The 19,581-nt window shown below is 42.9% G+C and overlaps 2 protein-coding genes across 13 annotated transcripts in view; one reads left to right on the forward strand and one right to left on the reverse strand.

Moving 5' to 3' along the window:
• The window catches only part of Ttll6 (tubulin tyrosine ligase like 6), a 37,064-nt gene extending 32,005 nt beyond the window's left edge, over nucleotides 1-5,059 (reverse strand). Inside the window, 1 exon segment of the mRNA XM_078042177.1 lies at nucleotides 4,793-5,059. Coding sequence (XP_077898303.1) covers nucleotides 4,793-5,001 — 209 coding nt within the window. The 5' untranslated portion in view covers nucleotides 5,002-5,059.
• Nucleotides 5,060-14,645: 9,586 nt separating this feature from the next.
• Calcoco2 (calcium binding and coiled-coil domain 2) overlaps nucleotides 14,646-19,581 on the forward strand; it is a 34,271-nt gene continuing 29,335 nt past the window's right edge. For 2 of the 12 annotated variants that reach the window (XM_078042183.1, XM_078042184.1), the window contains exons 1-2: nucleotides 14,683-14,884; nucleotides 15,416-15,528. In XM_078042183.1, the coding sequence (XP_077898309.1) occupies nucleotides 15,416-15,528 (113 nt within the window). In that variant the 5' untranslated portion in view covers nucleotides 14,683-14,884. Of the gene's footprint in view, nucleotides 14,885-15,415; nucleotides 15,529-19,581 lie in introns of all 12 variants that reach the window. The other 10 variants (XR_013436099.1, XR_013436100.1, XM_078042182.1 and 7 more) reach the window with 9 other exon arrangements.

The raw sequence follows: 19,581 nt of genomic DNA on the forward strand, positions 1-19,581 counted from the left end.
ATTTGTACTCAAGTTCCTTTTTGGTGACAGCGGAGCAAGGGGAGAAAGAGTTGTACTCCATGCAACTGACAGATAAAACCTGAGCTTTGTAAGTCAGTTTTTCTCATTGACAGGGCATATTCTTGGCAAAGTTCAAGAGAACTAAGGAACTTGAATCTTGACCTTGGGCTGCTCCCTTCCTTGCAGGTAAACGGCCAGCTCCACTCCCCTAGCCCTCCACAACGGCTCCTGTTTACCAAGCCCTCAAGGAGGAGTGGCTCGTTTACCTAAAGGTTAATGTTAACTTGGGGAGAAACTGACTCTGAATTTGACCTCTGGAGACAGAAGTTATCTTTGCCCTTTTTCAAATCCTTACCCAAGTGGTCAGAACAAATCATGGCTGCTTATATGTGTCTGCCTCAAAGAGACTAACCAACCAAACAAAAAGGTCAAATGGCTTGTCCTTTCGTGAGAAGGGCTCAGGCCCATAGTGCAAGGAGTTAAGCCCATGAACTTTAGGAGGAATGGGTTCACCATGGCATTCTTGCCTACATTCCCCTGTATTCTAGGCTGCCTATGACACAAGTACCTGGGTGGCACCGGAGACAGGTGGGAGATGGCAAACAATAGTCCTTGCCACACGTGATTATTTTTTGCTTTGTCTTTCTCTCTCCCAACCTCCCTATTTAATTTATTTATTTTTTATTTTTTTTAAGAGAGAGTGAGAGAGGAGAGAGAGAGAGACAGAGAATTTTTAATATTTATTTTTTAGTTCTCGGCAGACACAACATCTTTGTTGGTATGTGGTGCTGAGGATCGAACCCGGGTCGCACGCATGCCAGGCGAGCGCGCTACCGCTTGAGCCACAAGCCCCAGCCCTCCCTATTTAATTTATAAGGCAGAAACCTGCTGGCTTCTCTCCAAAGGTTCCTGAAAGAGAATATCTCATTCAAAGGTTGCCTGCTGGAGACTTCCATCCTGAACTCAGCCTGTAGAAGCATTCACTTGGCCTAGTAATGTGTTGTTATTGCTATAGCTGATAGATGTAGTTGCCTAGCTATGCCTGCAATCCTAGTGATGCTGGAAGCTGAAGCAGAGGATTACAAGTTTGAGGCCAGCCTAAGCAACTCAGTGAGACCCTGTCTCAAAAAAAAAAAAAAGTGCTGGGGCTATATAGCTCAGTGGTAGGGTGTCCCTGAGTGCCCCTGGGTTCAATCCCCAACACCACAAAATAAAAATTAAAAATTAAATAAATTCTAGCTCTATCACTTCCCAACTGCCTAACTTTTAGGCGGTTTACTTATCCTCCTTCTGTAGTTACTTAACCTCATTTGTAAAATGGCTTACCCCAACTATGGAAACTAAACAAGTTAACTCATTTGATTTAATACAATATAAAGTTCCTAGAACAGTGCCTGGATCATAGTTGGTACTCATGAAATGCTGTCTGTCACTATCAGCTGTATGACCCTGGACTTCTGATGGCAGACTGAGGCACAGAGAGGAAGGTAAGGGGCATATCTGGGACTTAGAACACATGTCTGTCTGACCCCACAGCCTCTCTCTCTCCTCTACACTCTGCTGTTTTTTCTTCTCCTCCGATCACCCATAAATGGTGTAATTATAAAGTAATTGATTTCCTAGCTGCAGAAAGGAAATCAGAAACTGCACCCAGATGCAGCCTTGATGATGTTAGTTCCTTAAAATTAATTATTTCAGTCCGGTGGTAGAGCTTTGCAGTAGAACACTTATCTAATGTGCCTGAGTTCAATCCCCAGCATTACCAAAAATAAATAAATAAATAAAGTGTCCCCACATCCCTTAAAGCCACCTGCTCCTAAATTTCCAATGAGAGGTTCACATCTCCCTGGATTCTTTTTAACCTGGGAATAGCTCTGTTGTTTCTGCTTTGTATTCATTTTCACTCTTTCCCTTCTTTTCGCCAATATGCACATTATACCAGGACTCTTATTAGGGGTGTAATTAGAACAATTTTCAGATATTATGGAATTCCTGAATATTAGCTTTTGGAGGGACTTTGAAGAATGTCTATTTACTTTTTAGAGGAGGTTTTGAAATTTCTCCCACCTCCCTAGTACTGCCGCTGGTCTGGACTCTAGGAAAGGGGATGTGCATAGAGCTCAAGGGCAAGTCACTGGAGCCAGAACCAAAACCTCTGCTTCCTGCCCTGCCTAATTATCTTGCATTGTGCCGGAACACTTCTGGGTATGATGGCACATTCCTGTAATTCCAGTGGTTCAGGAGGCTGAGGCAGGAGGACTGTGAGCAAAGCCAGCCTTAGCAACTTAATGAGATCCTAAGCAATTTAGCCAGAACCTGTCTCAAAAAAATAAGGAGGGCCAGGGACTGGGGATGTGGCTCAGTGGTTAAGCAACCCTGGGTTTAATCCCTGGTTTAAAAAAAAAAATTGCGCAAGGATAGCAGGCAAAATGGACTAAGTAGTTTGGAGAGTTTGAAAAAGAAGACTAAGAGCTTTGCTACCAATGCAACAAACAAAACACAGTAAATAGCATGTTCAGTTGTTCTCTTTTGTTTTACTTTCTTTCCCCACTGTGTCCCTTTGGTACTGGGAATTGAACCCTAGGGGTGCTCTACCCCTAGCCTATATCAACCATCTCTTCTTATTTTTTATTTTGTGGCAGGGTCTTGCTAAATTTCCCAGGGTGGCCCAATTTTTCTTAATGATGCAAGAGACATTCAGTTCACCTTTCCAAATAGGATAGTTAAGATGGTGAAAAAAACACTGTTGTTTCCTTCCATTTAAGTATGGATTTGATCTTGAGATCTTCCAAACCAGAGGCTATCAACTTCATTCCTAGTTAGGGAGCATGAAAATACTCTTCATTGGCCACAAGGGGGAGGAATTGAGCACTGGGATGGCTGGAGGCAAAGTCCCTACAGGTTATTTGGAAAAAACTTGGAGTCCAGGTCTGGTTTCCACTTCTGAAGGACTATACATGTTGACTACTCTTCTTTTCACTGGGAAAATGTTTAGTGCTTTCTTTTGTCAAGATTGAATGAATACAGATGTCCATTAGTGGGAGGAAAGAATAATTTTGTGGGTGATTAAAATAAGAATGATAGGAAGCATAATAGTAGTGCATGCCTGTAATCCCAGTGTCTTGGGATGCTAAAACAGGTCACAAGTTCAAGGCCAGTCTCAGCAGTTTAGGGAGACCTTAAGCAACTTAGTAAGACCTTGTCTCAAAATAAAAATTAAAAAGAGCTGGAGATGTAGCTCAGTGGTAGGATGTCCCTGGGTTCAATCCCCAGCCCTGGGAGAGAGACGGGGTGGGGATGGGAGTAGGAAAGAATGATAGAGGAACTTGTTTTAAAGGTTATCCAAATTCTTTCATTCCTTCCATTTATAGTCTGGACTTTTTCTTCCAGTCTGTAGGAATATGCATAGCACTGAAGGACTCTCCACTTTTGTCTGCCTGAAACTTCCTCCTCTTTTCCCAAATAATAGGTTTTCCTTCACACACCTTCTTTCATGTTTTGGCTCTTGTTTCCCTACTAGAAGGGTCCCTCTGAAGCCTCCAGTGACCAGCTCTTGGAAAATGCTGAATGGAGTGGGGACAAAAGAATGTAGAGGCGATACCTCTGGATCTAGCTTTCAGCTTAGCCCTTCTGACTCAATATGGCATGAAAGCCAAGTTATTATTTCCTTTCTTCATTCCTTATCTTTTTTGTGCTTATAGGACCCACAAGAGATTAAAAACTTCTCAGAGTATTTGGAGCTTTGATCTAGACAGGATAAAAGAAGATGCCTTTTGCCGCCTCTTTGCTTTTCCTTTTAGCCATCTTTGGAATTTTAGCAAAATATAAACTAACAACAAAGGGATGGGGAATCAAATTGCTCAACGGCTCTGCCAATGAGAAGTCCTGAAAAACCACAGGCCACATTCACTGGGAAAGAAAAGAATCTTGCAAACTCAGATGCCATCTTTTATTCTGCTAGAAATTTAGGAATTCTGCAAGATTGGAAGATGTAATTTTCAGATTAGGTTCATGTCTAGTCATTTTCTTCATAATATTCAAGACAATATTAGCAAAAACAGATTCCAGCTCTGTACCTCAGTTTCCTCATAAATAAAATGAGGATAATAACAGTCAAATCATGAGACCACTCTAAAGACTGTGTTAACATTTCTACTGCTCTTAAAGCAGAGCTTCGTTCAAAATATGTGCCATATCATAAAAAATTTTTTTAAAAAGTAATGGCAGGATTGGTGTAAATATTAAATAACTTTCTGGAGCACCTGGCGCATATCAGTGCTTAATAAACGTTAGCCTCCTTCCCATTTCAACCCCAAATGTGATATTTTTTTTTCCTAGAATTTAAATCCCAGAAATAAATTTCCTCAAACCTGGAAGAATATTCCCTCGGAAGGGGTGAGAAATAACAAGTGGAAGGGAAAGAGGGAGGAAAGGAGGCAGGAAAAATGCAAAGGCCAAGGAAGAAAACCAAGGAAAAAGGACCCACGATGGTGAAGAAGGCGGTGAAGGGCTGTTGGGAGTCCCAGGGATCGCTTGTAACTAAGGGACATTTCACTAGTGGCACCGAGTTTAGGAAATCGGGGGAAGCTGGAAGCGAGCGTTAACAGGAGGGGGTGAGAAGAGACGAGCTGCGGAGCTGAGGGGCTGTGAGAGTGAGTAGCTGGCAGAGGGCAGCCCTGGGAACTGGGTCTCAGATGGGGTAAGGGGACGTGTCGAGTCAGGTTTGCGGTGGAGGGGAGGCATTAAGAGGCCGCGGTTTGGGGCCAGCACCGGACTTCGGGAGCGCTCTTACCCGCGAATCCTTCTACGCGGTCTCGCCCGAGCTCTACGGCCCGCACCGCTCACGACCACACCTGCAGGCTCCCCGGGAGGAGTAAAGAGAGACGCTCCCATTGGCTGCCAGACAACCCCAAATCCAGCCTGCTCTCCTCCTAACTCCGCGTCCGCCCGTCTCTCATATTTACATACAGGACGTCTCGGGACTTCGATTGGCCCCTGCATTAGCGGGCCATGGCCCCTCCCTCCGAATCTAATCAACCGTCCCAGAGCTGGTAGAGGGAAGCGCTGAGGTTGTCCCGGGAGACGCTGGGGACGCACCGGCTCCCTACAGCTAAGGGGCGCGACTACCCCTCGCCCTCCGCGGGGCTCCTCCCCAAGCCCTCACCCAGCGATCCGAGTTCCCGCGGAGGTTCACCCTGGCCGGCGCCTATGGAACGCAGTGCACCGACTAGCTCCCGAGCTCCGGCTGCACCCGCCGCGGGGAGGGAAGGACTTGAACTTAAGCCCTCCGACGACGGTCAATTGCCGAAACCAGAAGCTGGAGAGCCATTGGATTGAGACTCAAATCAGGATCGCAGTCGCAGGCCTATTTTGCCTGTGTGACCTTGGACAGTCCACATTACCTATCTGAGACTTAGCTTCTTTCACAGTAAAATGGGTGTTGCAAATCAGTCATGTACCGCTCAGACTTTCTGAATCAGGACATCGACCTGACTAGTAAGAGTGCCACCCAGACCGACTGAAAATTCAATGAAGCTTAAGGGGTCAGGGGTCTCGGTTTCTCACCACAACATTTGACTGTCCTCAGAGTGGGTAGTGACTGGATTCGAAAATTGGTACTTTTCTCGCCGTTCCTCATACCTCGCCCAGACTGCAGCCTGCAAAGGACTGGCAGGCAGAGAGGAGGTCTTTCTGCCTGGATTAATTCAGGATTTGGTGAAAGATCAAAGGGTCGATTTTAAGTGCATACACTATAGTGTTTTTATCTTTCTTATGTATTGGGGGACGGCTACGAGGGGTTGAACTCGGGGGCACTCGACCACTGAGCCACATCCCCAGTCCTATTTTGTATTTTATTTAGGGACAGGGTCTCACTGAGTTGCTTAGTGCCTTGGCATTGTTGAGACTGGCTTTGAACTCGGTCCTCCTGCCACACCGCGCCTGGCAACTATAGTGTTTTTAGACAATGCTTTCTTGTTGTCAATGTCCTTACTTCTTCAGTCATGAGAAATTTTCAGGGGTTTGATGCAATGCCACTGAAATGTGGTCACTTCTATGGGAAAGGTTTAGTCTCTAGGATGATCCTCTCTGCTGAATAGAGCCTTTGCTGGTCACTTGAGGGGCAACATAAGGAGGAAGAAAAACTGTACCTTCTCAGGAAAGCTACAGTCCAAAATTCTAAGAGAAGGGGCAGAAGCCACATTTCTGATGGGGACCCTTTGGGGATTAATCCAGGGAAGCTTCCTGGAGGATTTGAGCGAACTCATTGGGAGCATTGTGCCCATGGGTGTGCCCAGCACTTCATGCTGTGCTGTGATAGAATATGGAGGAAATGGCAGTGAAGGGACTTCAAAAAACAAAAAACTTGCATAGCATGGAAATGCATGCCTGTAATCCCAGCTACTCGTGTGGCTGAGGCAGGAGAATCAAAAGCTTGAACCAACCTGGGAAATGAAAAGAAAAAAAAAGGACTGGGATGCTGGGGTGTAGCTCCAGGGTTAGAACACCCTTAGGTTCAATCTCCAGTACTGCAAAATTAAACTAGTAAAATTAAATTAAAGGTTGTCTAAATATTATTTGAAAGTGAAAACATTTGATCTGCAGCACCTGCAGAAAGAAATCCTATGTTAATTTCCCTTATCTAAATAAAGCACCTGTCACTAACCTACTCTATGGAAGGAGGGTCTCTCTCAAGGAATTTTTCTCCTTGTACATTCTTAAAAAAATTCTGTCAACAGCCTCATAAGAACCTCCCATCCTTTGAAGCCCTAAAACACCCCCTTCCCTATAAAACTGATATGTAAGCCTTTATCTCCAGCTGTTTGGGGAGTTACTTACTACCATCTATATGCATATGATGTTGTCAGCATTTGAACCTAGGTTGGTAACCTAAGCTCTTCCGAGCCCAAAAAAACTGCCCCTTTACCTGCTTATCTGCAAGAGCAGGAGGCTATAGGCAAAGGTGTAGCTTAGCCCCAAGGATACCAGAAGTCTGTGACATGAAGCTTACATGGAGTGTAAATGAACAGAAAAGTGAACAGAGAAGTGGATTGAACAGAGAAGCCCAAGGTGGAATCAGCAGCCCATCTGCTGCTCCCAGAAACCTCTCTGCCACAGTCCTCTTCCCTCTACCCTGCAAGTGGCCCAAGCTGTACTGCCCCTCCCCCTCTCCAGAGCCCTAAGGGCCCAGGTGACCACCATCAACTGGTCCCCCAGCAGATGCTTCCCTAAGACAAACAGTCCTAACTCTGTTCCCCTCCCCCACCCCACCTTTTTCTCTCCCCAGTGTCCTACCAATCTGCTCCACCAGGCTCACGCTTCGGTTTCTTGTCCCTCAGGAGTGATATTGTGATGGAAATGAGGGAGAGGATGCAGAAGGGAACAGCAAAGATTTACAGCTTCCAGAGGGTTTCCATTAAAATCCCTGACAACTGGTTATTTATGAGAGAGGGTTGGCTGCAGCGGGAACTAATAGGCCGGATCCTGGCACCACTGTCCTTTCAGGGGTGATGACAGGAGCCAACAGGGTAAACGGTAGAGCGGCCCCAATATGTAGGCCAAAGCAGCTTTCACGGTCAGGCACACTCTCCAGGGCCAGAGTGAAGCCAGGAAATCAAAGAACATCAATGATTTGTACCAGGCAGAATCAAATCAGAAAATCCCACGTGGCAAACACTGAGGGACTTTCTGGACTGGGCATGAAAGGTGGAAGCAGAGTGTTGGAGGGTCTTTCCAGATGTCAAACAGTGTTGACTGCGGGGTTGTGGCTCCGTAGTAGAGCGTTTGCCTCGAAGGTGTGAGGCACTGGGCTTGAGCCTCAGCACCACATAAAAAATAATAAACACAGATATTGTGTGTCCATCTACAACTAAAAAAATATAATTTTTAAACAAAAGTGTTGACTGCATCCCTTTCTCTGAATTCCAACTCAGAGAAAAGCAAGGTGGGGTTGGGGGGTAGGGGGAGTAAAACAAGCCTGAGATGTTATTTTCATTGTTTTGTCCCTAAAGCACCCAAGTAACTTGATAAATAAAGGGTAAAACAATAAAGAAACCCTCAGAAGATTTTTTGCTCTATAGTTGACACACAGAATTTTCTCAGCATGGGATTCTTCTTTCATTAAATTAATTACAGAGAGATCCTGCCTCCGCTTCCTGAACTCAGGTCCCTCCTGAAAGCTTTTTCTTCCAGTGCCAGTCCTGCGGAAGGAAAGTCTAGATATATGTCCCAGGGATGGGCTAAAGATAGGGAGTGGGAATGAAGCAAGGACGGTAAGGTGAACTTTTGCATACCCCAGATTTTTTTTTTTTTTTTTCTTCAAGCCTGCAGTGCATAAGGGAATTGCCGCAGTCTTGGCTGGGCACAAGATCACGAGCCACTCACAGCTTTGTAGATTCAAACAGCAATTCTTTATTCCCGAACTCACACAGGTCCTCTACAAACACGTTCTGGGGAAATCCAAGTTCTGCCGCACAATTCACGTCCCAAATACTTTCTCAATTCCACGAGAACTCAACGAGACTCAACGGGAACTCAGGCAGCAGGATACGCCCTATTCCCAGCAGGAATAATCTTAAACCTAGAATTTCCCTAAACCCAGATTGTCTTAAACCGGGAACGCCTTAAACCCAAATTATCCTAAACCGAGATACTTCCTAAAACCTGCAGGATACACCCTAAACCTGGATCCACCCTCGTCCTTGAGCAGGGTCACCTTTCCAAGGCAAGTCCATTTAACATGGGGTGTGCTGGCAAGGAAATTTCGATGTGTCATTCCTACTTGGCAATGGCCCTCAGCAGGGAATGGGTAGAAATATATACACAACACTTACAGACCCCTCCTCACCTCCAGCATTTCTCTTGCTTTTGGATAAGGAAACCAAGGCCTAGAGAAGTGAGATGGCCTGTCCAAGGCCTTGTAGTGGGTTCATGGAGCCCACTGTTCCCTTCTCTACACTCTTACTAGTGATATTACTGAAATAGAAATAGAAATTGCAAGCTAGTCACATATGGCACATCTGTAATCCCAGCTACTCCAGAGACAAAGGCAGGAGAGTTGCAAGTTCAAGACCAGCTTGGGATGGGCCAGGGATGTGGCTCAAGCGGTAGCAAACTCACCTGGCATGCGTGTGGCCCGGGTTCGATCCTCAGCACCACATACAAACAAAGACCAGCTTGGGCAACTTTGTGAGATCCTGTTTCAAAAAAAAAAAAAAATGAAAAGGGGACTAGGGATGTAGGTCAATATTAGAGTGCCACTATATCACTATATTCAATTCCCAGTATATATATAATGGGCACAGTGGAACAGGCAATAGCGTGTGCTCACCTGGCATGCATGCGTGCGGCCCAGGTTCCATCCTCAGCACCACATACAAACAAAGATGTTGTGTCCGCCGAAAACTAAAAAATAAATATTTTTTTTTTTTTTTTTTTTTTTTTTTTTTTTTTTTTTTTTTTTTAAACCTTCCCAGGAAGACATTTTTTTTTTTTTTTTTTTTTTTTTTTTTTTTTTTAAGAGAGAGTGAGAGAGAGGGGGACAGAGAGAGAGAGAGAGAATTTTAACATTTATTTATTTTTTCTTAGTTCTTGGCGGACACAACATCTTTGTTGGTATGTGGTGCTGCTGAGGATCGAACCCGGGCCGCACGCATGCTAGGCGAGCGCGCTACCGCTTGAGCCACATCCCCAGCCCCTAAAAAATAAATATTAAAAATTCTCTCTCTCTCTTTAAAAAAAAAAAAAAAGGCTGTGATGTAGCTCAGTGGTAGTGCCCCCCCCCCAGCCGCTGGGGTTAACCCCCAGTACCAAAAGAAGAAAAAGAAAAAAAGAAGAGAAATAGAAATTGCTGCCCAACACTGTTTTTGAGCTCTCCACACTTTGATGCATAGCTGTATCTGATGGGAAATAGGGCTAGAAATAGGACTGTCTCTGGAAATAGGGCTGTTCAGCCATAAGCATGGAAATTTCAGATGTCGGTCTTTCTCTTGCCTGTCTTCTTCTTCCTCCTTCACCTTCCAGGGAAACAGCTTTTCCCAAGAGTAGCTGTTTATGACTATTTTAATGCACCCTTTTCTTGGTATGGTGACACCTAGGAACAAATGCCAGAGAAGTGCCTCCACTGCAAGGGAAATAACAAGCACATTCCTATGTGCTAAGGGGGACACACAAACTCAGTACTAACACACTACATGGAAGAAAAGGAAGTGGTGCAGTGGCACACACCTGTAATCCCAGGGACTCAGGAGGCTGAGGCAGGAGGATCAAAAGTTTAAGGTTAACCTTGGCAAATTAGTGAGACCAGATCTCAAAAAATAAAAAGGACTGGGGATGTGGCTCAGCATACAATTCTCCTGGGTTCAATTCTCAGTACCACAAAAATAATAAATAATTAAAAAGCTGTTGGTGGACCTTTATTTTTATGTGGTGCTTAGAATTGAACCCATGCTAGGCAAGTGCTCTACCACTGAGCCACAACCCCCAAATAAATAATTTTTAAAAATAAGCAAAGCAGGGCTGGTGATGTGGCTCAAACAGTAACGCGCTTGCCAGGCATGCGCAGGGTGCTGGGTTTGATCCTCAGCACCACATAGAAATGGAATAAAGATATTGTGTCCAGGGGCTGGGGATGTGGCTCAAGCGGTAGCTTACTCAGCTGGCATGCGTGTGGCCAGGTTCTATCCTCAGTACCACATACAAACAAAGATGCTGTGTCCTCCCAAAACTGAAAAATAAATATTAAAAATTTAAAAAAAGATGTTGTGTCCACCGATAAATGAAAAATAAATATTAAAAAATTCTCTCTCTTCTCTCTCTCTCTTTAAAAAAAAAATAAACAAAAGGGCCCTCTGCAAAACTGTCCTTTCATTTTTCTTCAGAGGGCTTGGGACATCCATTTCTCACTAACACTTATTTTTGGTGGCCACACAATGCACATGCATGTCATGGGTATGTAATATGTATCATGAAGTCCTCTTATTTATACACTGATATAATTTCATCTGATAATACCAGTAATATGTAGTCAAATCCAGACTTACAAAGCAGTTAAGCACCTTCAGAATCTTTACTGTTTAATGATCCTGGGTTCAATCACCAGCATCATCAATAATAATAATAGCTATTATTATTTTATTATTATTATTTTATTGTTGTTTAATGAACAATTTAATATGTAATGATTAGAGAATGGTGAAGTAAATCATGGTAGAGTCACTTGTAACAAAATAGAAACCAGTAAAAATGAGGTTTTATGTGAAAAAGTTTTTTAGCTAATAATGTGAAAAAAGGTTACAATTATGTCAAACACAGACTTATATACAAAAAAAGAAAAAAAATAGAAGAAATGCTAAGAGAGAATTTTCCAAAAAGGGGGGGGTGGATGGGGAGAGAGAGAAAGAGTGAACCACAATTCTCTCATACAGATTTTTAAAAATGAATGTGTGTTAGATATTTTATCAGACTCATTCAAATGAGGAAAGCATTCAGATGGTCAGATGGTTCCAAAAAGAAGCACAAAATTTGAGAAAAAGAATATTGAAAGGAATTGCAAATGGAGGCAAAAAATTTGTTTTTTTTTCCCCAGAAGGGAAAGAAAACAATTAAGTTTCTATCAGACCAGACAGAATTTACTTCTCTATTAATTATTTCCAATTTACAGAGTTATAAAATAACCCTCATAGAATCAACTGGAATCAACTAATTCAAGGAAGGCTGTCATATAGACTAATTTTCTCGGTTTTAGCAGGAATCTTGACTAATAAAGTCAAGGGACTTAAAATATTGGTGAGATTATGGAGTTTTTTTAATATCAGTTTATTATTTGGTATAATTTTTGAAAAAACAAAACAATGCCAAATTTTAAAAGGGACCATTGCAAAGTGCCTTTAAATGTTAGCACTTTGGGCTGGGAAAAGTCAGTACATATTAGCAATTTCTGAAATGTTTAATAGGTGATTTGAGTTGCCCACACATTTTAGAGACATGTGGTTAATGTGAGGTACACCTGGACCCTGTTTTTCCTGAAGTTTATAAAACACTATACTTGACCTGCATATAGTAAAAGTTCTGTCATATCTCAGCCTAGTAGTCCTCTTCTTTCTCAAATTTAGGCACTGAAACAATCTGCACTTTGGAAGGAATAGGTGGTTACAGAGACAACAAGATTCAAGGAGGAAATCACCCTCTTTTTACATTCGATTGAAAGTTCATATGCCAATGTCATTGCCCCTCCACAGGGCTGGGCAGGGCTCATGCTGCAAGTAAAGGTGCAAGTAGAAGTTGCTGCTTGGGCACTTTCTTCTCCACTTGCTTCGTGCTCTTTCTCCTTCCCAGGATCCATGCCTCTGTCACCAAATACTGCAGAGGACACTCGTCCACAGCTATTGCAATTTGTTCTATGAAAATTCATTAGCCACATTTCAAATGCTCAATAGCCACATATGAATAGTGGCTACTGGATCTGGTAGTGCAGATATCAAACATTTCCATTGAAGCAGAGAATTCTCCCAGACAGCACTGCTGTGCATAACCACTCATTCCCTCTGTCTTTAATTTTCTCCCATCCATCCCTTTTTCTGCTTGCCAAGCTTCTTCTTCAAGTAAATCCATTGTCAAATCTTCTAAGGAAGACTCTCTTTTCCATCAAGTTTTAGCTAGGCTCCTCTAAGCCCTCTTTGCAATTGGGCCTTGACTGTTTTCCTTGTCTGGTTTTTTTTTTTTTTTTTTTTTTTAATATTTTTTAGGTCTAGATGGACACAACACAATGCCTTTATTTTTATGTGGTGCTGAGGATCGAAGCCCATGCTAGGCGAGTGCTCTACCTCTGAGCCACAATCCCAGCCCCTCCTCCTTGTCTGTTCTTGGGAGTTCAGTTTTAGCAGGAATCTTAAGGTAGTTAATCTTAGGTAAGATATAAAGATATCTTACGCTTGATATCGGATTATTCTCAATATCTAATCAAATTCTTCCTCTTCTACTCTCAATATCATTCTCTGGCCTGGCCTCCTTTCAGCAAGAATCCTATTGTTAGTTTAGTAAGAATTTCCCTATTCTTTCTGTTTGTTTGTTTGTTGATATTGGGGATTGAACCCAGGGGTGCTTTACCACCAAGCTACATCCCCAGCCCTTTTCATTTTTTTATTTTGAGAAAAGGTTTGGCTAAATTGCTAAAGCTGGACTTGAACTTGCAATCCTCTTGCTTCAGCTTCTCAAATTACTGGGATTACAGAGTGCACACCACAGCTTCCCTACTCTTGATGACTCCCCTTGGTAATTGTGTGTGTGTGTGTGTGTGTGTGTGTGTGTGTGTGCGCTGGGATGGAACCCAGGGCCTCACATATTCTAGGCTAGTGTTGGTCACTAATCTACACTCCCAACCTCTTTATTATTTTTCTGTACACTGACTCCTATCATCACTTTGTTCCTATTGCAATACTCCTAAATAAAGTTTTCCTTTTTTTTTTTTTTTTCCAAACTGGGGATTGAATACAATAAGGATAAGTGGGAATTTATAGTCAACAAGCAGAGTGAGAGGGCAATGGATGCAAAATTTCTAAGAGGCAACATCCTGGTAGGGAGATTCTTGCTAAATCCAAGTTAATAAGATTCCAGTTGAAGAAAGGCCAGGGAAATCACATGTCAAGGATGATATTCAGGGCTGGGGATGTGGCTCAAGCAGTAGCGCGCTCGCCTGGCATGCTTGCGGCCCGGGTTAGATCCTCAGCACCACATACAAACAAAGATGTTGTGTCTGCCAAATACTAAAAAATAAGTATTGGGGCTGGGGATGTGGCTCAAGCGGTAGCGCGCTCACCTGGCATGCGTGCGGCCCGGGTTCGATCCCCAGCACCACATACCAACAAAGGTGTTGTGTCCGCCGAGAACTAAAAAACTAAAAAATAAATATTAAAAATTCCCTCTCTCTCTCTCTCTCTCTCTCTCTCTCTCTCTCTCTCTCCCACTCTCTCTTAAAAAAAAAAAAAACAACAACAAAATAAATAAATAAAAAATAAAAATAAGTATTAAAAAAATTCTCTCTGCCGAAAGCTAAAAAAATAAATATTAAAAAAATTCTCTCTCTCTCTCTCTCTCTCTCTCCCTAAAAAAAAAAAAAAAAAAAAAAAGGATGATATTCATGCTCACATAAGGTGCTTATTGCTGGTACTGGGGAACTGAACACAGGGCCTCAAGCATACTAAGCAAGGGAGGTACCACTGAACTACATCCTCAGTCCTGCTAAGTTTGTTCTTAATTAAAGAAAGAGCACTACCTTAAAGAATTATTTCTAAAGAATAATTTGTTCATAGAAAGGAATGATAAAACACAAAGAGACTCGGGAATATTGCATGATAAACGCCAGAGTTTCATCTATAGGACTCTTAGTATTCTGTGGCAAGAGGAAAAAGGAAAATGAAAACGACCTCTCAATGAACCTCCAAAGACATGGAGATTTCTCAGTCAAAATTGAAAAAAAAAATAAAGTTAAAAAAATACATATATAAAAAACATATATGTAAAATAGTTCGTTCGAGGGGATAAAATACATCCCTTCTCACTGCGCCTGACCCCGAAAACCTGAGGGACATTCCTAACAACTACAACTCCCAGCCAGCCCTGCGGCGGGGCGGGGCTTGCTGACCGTTATGACGCCGCGGGCGGGGCTGGGCTGGATCGGCGATCCCTGGGGCTTTTAGTCCCGCCCCTGCCCCTTTCCCTGCCCTGTTGCTGTTGCGCGGCTGCCGGCTGCTGCCCCTGGTGAGTCCCTGAAGTGAAAGGGGGCCGCTGGGCCCTCGGATTCCCCAGACTCAGACTTCCAGCACCGAGAAGGGACTTGGACGGTAGAGGTGCGGCCGATTTCAGCTTTCACCTCACGCCACCTCCTAAGGTGATCTTCAGTGGGAGTTAGACCCCGGAGGCCCTGGCGCTCCTTCCGAGGCCTTGGAGGGTTCAGGGACAGTTTTCTCCTGAGGAGGGCTGGGGCGCAGTGCTTTTGGTCGCTGACCGGAGAGAGGGTCGTGACGCAGCAGCCTCCCTACGTGTCCTTGGCGTCATGCCCCCTCCCACCGCCACCTGGGGGTTCGTAATCCGCCTCGCCTGGACGTCGCGCGGACTGCTGCCCGGCGCGGGCGGGGCCGCGTCACCCGGGAGAAGTTTACTTTTCCTTAGGCCTCAGTTTCCACCTCTGCGAGAAGACTTCATACCTGAAGCCCCCTCCCATTTTATTCAGGGCAGCCTAGAAGAAAAAGGCGTAGTGCCGACCTACTTCACCGTTGCTTTTCCCTTGCCCCTCCCCACTGGCATTAGCCCGATTTAGTTTGGGGGCTAATGTTCCCATTCACATTTGATTTCAGCCCCACCCGGACATGTTAACTTTTCCTGTTAACTTTTTTCCTGTCGCTTGGATTCTTTGCTGCAGATGCCGGCCAACAAGTGGCCATGGTTGGAGCCGAGTAGAATAATATGGAAGATACATTATAACTCATCTCTTGGGGTTTGCCCAATCCATATGAAACAATGGAACGAGATGCAGTAGGTCTTTGTGGCTTGTGTGGAACACATGATTTAGGAATAACTGGATGGCTCATTTGCCCAGATAATTTCAGGGGTTTTTGAAACTCTACCCTTTGGCAGACTTAATAGCTGTGGAGTGGAAAGAACCTTTAAAAGGGTAGTCAGTAATCCTGAGTTAATTGGAACTAACAAGTTGTATGGTTCAAATCACATTGTACTATCTAGGCTCTTTGAAAAATGTGCCTGTACTTGCTGACACAGTGTCATGCTCCTGATTTTCTTAGAAAAGAAAGTTAAAATGAACACTTTCACTTTCTTTCACTTAGGATTATCATTGTAGCCGTAAATGTCCTTAAAGATTTTCTAACATGATTCATGCATTTTACTGATGAGGTAACAGAAGCCTAAATGTAGGTAGTGTGACTTGGCCAAGATCTCAGGCTAGTTTGTATAAGAACTAAGACAGAAACCCATGTCCCTTGACTGGTGTCTACTCCCCTTTCCAATACTCTTCAAACACTGCATCTGCGCATATCACTATGACATGACATAGCAAAGTCATCCATTTCAAGAAAAAAAGTGTGGGTAGACCAAGATTTTCACAGACTTTCTGGTTGCTTGCATCCCAGAACTGTTTTCCTGTGCTTTCCCTAGTACTGCTGGCACTATGGTTGATGTGATACGTGGAATAAGGGCTTGCTTAGAATAAGCTGAGCAGCCAATTCAAATAGTTGTCAATGAGTAGTCTTAAAGCCTTTGGGATTATAAAAGTCTTCTAAGGCACTCTAAAACATTTTAGGTAAGGAACTAGAACTAAAACATTTTAGGTAAGGACTAGAGCAAGTGGCTCAGTAATCTGAGCAGCCATGATTTCTAGTTTTGATTTTCCTACCTGTGTCAGAGACACATACTACCAGTGTTCACTAAGGTTAGTTATATGTATACATCTACCAGGGTCAGGGAGAAATGGGATTCAAATCAGTTCATTCATTTTGCTAATTCTATTAGCTTTAGAAAGTAAGCATAAGTATGAAGCAATTAGATTTAATGTAGATTTGACTTTTACTAATGTTTGTTTTTACTATTCCCAAATGAAGAATAGCTTTGTGTGTATTGGCTATATAAATGTTGATATCCTTTTGTGAATTAATCCAGAGAAGCTAACTGTGTAGCTATGTCTCTTGAAACATGCCCCCACTCATATAAAAGAATAATTAATGTTGGGCTGGGCGCCATGGTGCATGCCTGTAATCCCAGCGACTCAGGAGGCTGAGGAAGGAGGATGGCAAGTTTGAAGCCACCCTTGGCAATTTAGTGAAATCCTGTCTCAAAAAATATAAAGGGCTGGAGATATGGTGCCCTTGGGTTCAATCTCAGTAACACACACACAAAAAAAAAAAAGAAAAAAAAAGAAAAGAAAAGAAAAAAAAAGTGTTGGGCATTTAAAATTATTTTTCTGCTAAAAAGCATATCAATGTAGTTTGCAGATTCACTCAAAACAGAAGTAGAACTGGCTATTGTTGCCTTTCAGGATAAAAGGATCTGTGCCCTTCATGGAACAGTCCTGGGAGTAGTATATTAAGCTTAAAAAGCTCATTAGGTGAAAATATGTCATGTTTTCTTAGGAGTCAGTTCAGGGGACTTGTTTTAAAATACAATCCTATTATTGCCAGCTCCCCTGAGGGCCCTAATCCTTTTGGAAACCAAGCTGGAGAGGAGGGGTGGGGAAGGAAGGGTCAAGTAAAGTGCCTATGGTAGTTTGTGGCATCTCTGTATTATGCTTGATGGTTTTGTTTTTTAAAAATCCTTATTTGTTTTTCTTGGTCATTTCTTATGAGGCCAGCCTAATTTGGGGGTAGAAATTAAGGGGACCTAATATATCTACTGCTTTTTCATGTTTAGGTAACTCTCAGGGCTTCTTTTTTTTTTTTTTTTAATTTTTTAATATTTATTTTCTAGTTCTCAGCGGACACAACATCCTTGTTGGTATGTGGTGCTGAGGATCGAACCCGGGCCGCGAGCGCACTACCGCTTGAACCACATCCCCAGCCCCTCAGGGCTTCTAAATTTAACTTTTGCTCTTATGTTTCTTCTTCTTTGCCTCTATGATTTATTGCCAGAATTAGAATGGATGGTAGAAAGGTCCTACAGTGAGAAGAATGGTTAAAGGAGGGGAAGTTAATGTGTAAATCATTCAAATTTCCCTTCCATATCCTTTCTTTAGTACCTTCTCCACAAACACTCATCTCTAAACTGCTTTGTCAGAAAGGTAATTTCCCAAGCCATTGTTGGAGCCCATTTGTCCCAAGGGATTTTATCACTGGTAGGAAGGAAAGATTTTACGGATCACTGATCTTAAAAATCAGCAGATGCCTTCCTTCCAGGAAAAGTAGGAGTCCTTCCTCACTGACATAATTCAGATTGGTATAGTTATGCTTGAGGTTTGCTTGGTGCTGTCCTAAACTTTGGTAAAGGAGAGAAGAAAAGCCAGTCTTCGGAGAGGAGAGTTTTAATCTTTATTACAAGAATGGTTGAAATCTAAACTGGGTACGGTGGTTTGTGCCTGTAATCTCAGCTACTGGGCAGGTGGAGAGCATTACAAGTTAAAGGCCAACCTGAGCAACTTAGCAAGACCCTTTCTCAAAATAAAAATTAAATTTTAACATTTTAACAGAATGTTAAAAGAATCATTGACTTCTGAATACCCCAAGTCCTGCTGGGAATATTATGAGATCCTGAAATGAGAAACTTCAATGGAGTCTTACATTTTTTAAAAAAATATTTTTTAGTTATAGTTGAATACAATACCTTTATTTTTTTATGTGGTGCTGAGGATCGAACCCAGGGCCTTGTACATGCTAGGCGAGTGCTCTACTGTTGAGCCACAACCCCATTTTTGTTTGTTTGTTTGTTTTTATTAGTTATTCAAAACATTACAAAGATTGCAGAATCGCATCGGTTATACATCCACATTTTTACATAATGCCATAATAGTAACTGTTGTATTCTGCTACCTTTCCTATCCTCTACTATCCCCCCTCCCCTTCCATCTTCTCTCTCTACCCCATCTACTGTAATTCATTTCTCTCCTTATTTTTTTCCCATTCCCCTCACAACCTCTTATATGTAATTTTGTATAACAATGAGGGTCTCCTTCCATTTCCATGCAATTTTCCTTTTCTCTCCCTTTCCCTCCCACCTCATGACTCTATTTAATGTTAATCTTTTCCTCCTGCTCTTCCTCCCTGCTCTGTTCTTGGTTGCTCTCATTATATCAAAGAAGACATTTGGCATTTTTTTTTTAAGGATTGGCTAGCTTCACTTAGCATAATCTGCTCTAATGCCATCCATTTCCTTGCAAATTCTATGATTTTTGTCATTTTTTAGTGCTGCATAGTACTCTATTGTGTATAAATGCCACATTTTTTTAATCCATTCATCTATTGAGAGGCATCGGGGTTGGTTCCACAGTCTAGCTATTGTGAATTGTGCTGCTATGAACATCGATGTGGCAGTATCCCTGTAGTACGCTCTTTTAAGGTCTTCAGGGAATAGTCCATGAAGGGCAATAGCTGGGTCAAATGGTGGTTCCATTCCCAGCTTTCCCAGGAATCTCCATACTGCTTTCCATATTGGCCGTACCAATTGGCAGTCCCACCAGCAATGTACAAGAGTACCCTTTTCCCCACATCCTCACGAGCACTTGTTGTTGTTTGACTTCATAATGGCTGCCAATCTTACTGGAGTGAGATGGTATCTTAGGGTGGTTTTGATTTGCATTTCTCTGACTGCTAGAGCTGGTGAGCATTTTTTCATGTACTTTTTTTTTTTTAAAGAGAGAGTGAGAGAGGAGAGAGAGAGAATTTTTTTAATATTTATTTTTTAGTTCTCGGCGGACACAACATCTTTGTTGGTATGTGGTGCTGAGGATCGAACCCGGACAGCACGCATGCCAGGCGAGCGTGCTACCGCCTGAGCCACATCCCCAGCCCTCATGTACTTGTTGATTGATTGTATGCCCTCCTCTGAGAAGTGTCTGTTCAGGTCTTTGGCCCATTTGCACAACTCCAT

This window comes from Ictidomys tridecemlineatus, chromosome 3 (genome assembly GCF_052094955.1).
Source record: "Ictidomys tridecemlineatus isolate mIctTri1 chromosome 3, mIctTri1.hap1, whole genome shotgun sequence".
Taxonomy (NCBI): domain Eukaryota; kingdom Metazoa; phylum Chordata; class Mammalia; order Rodentia; family Sciuridae; genus Ictidomys; species Ictidomys tridecemlineatus.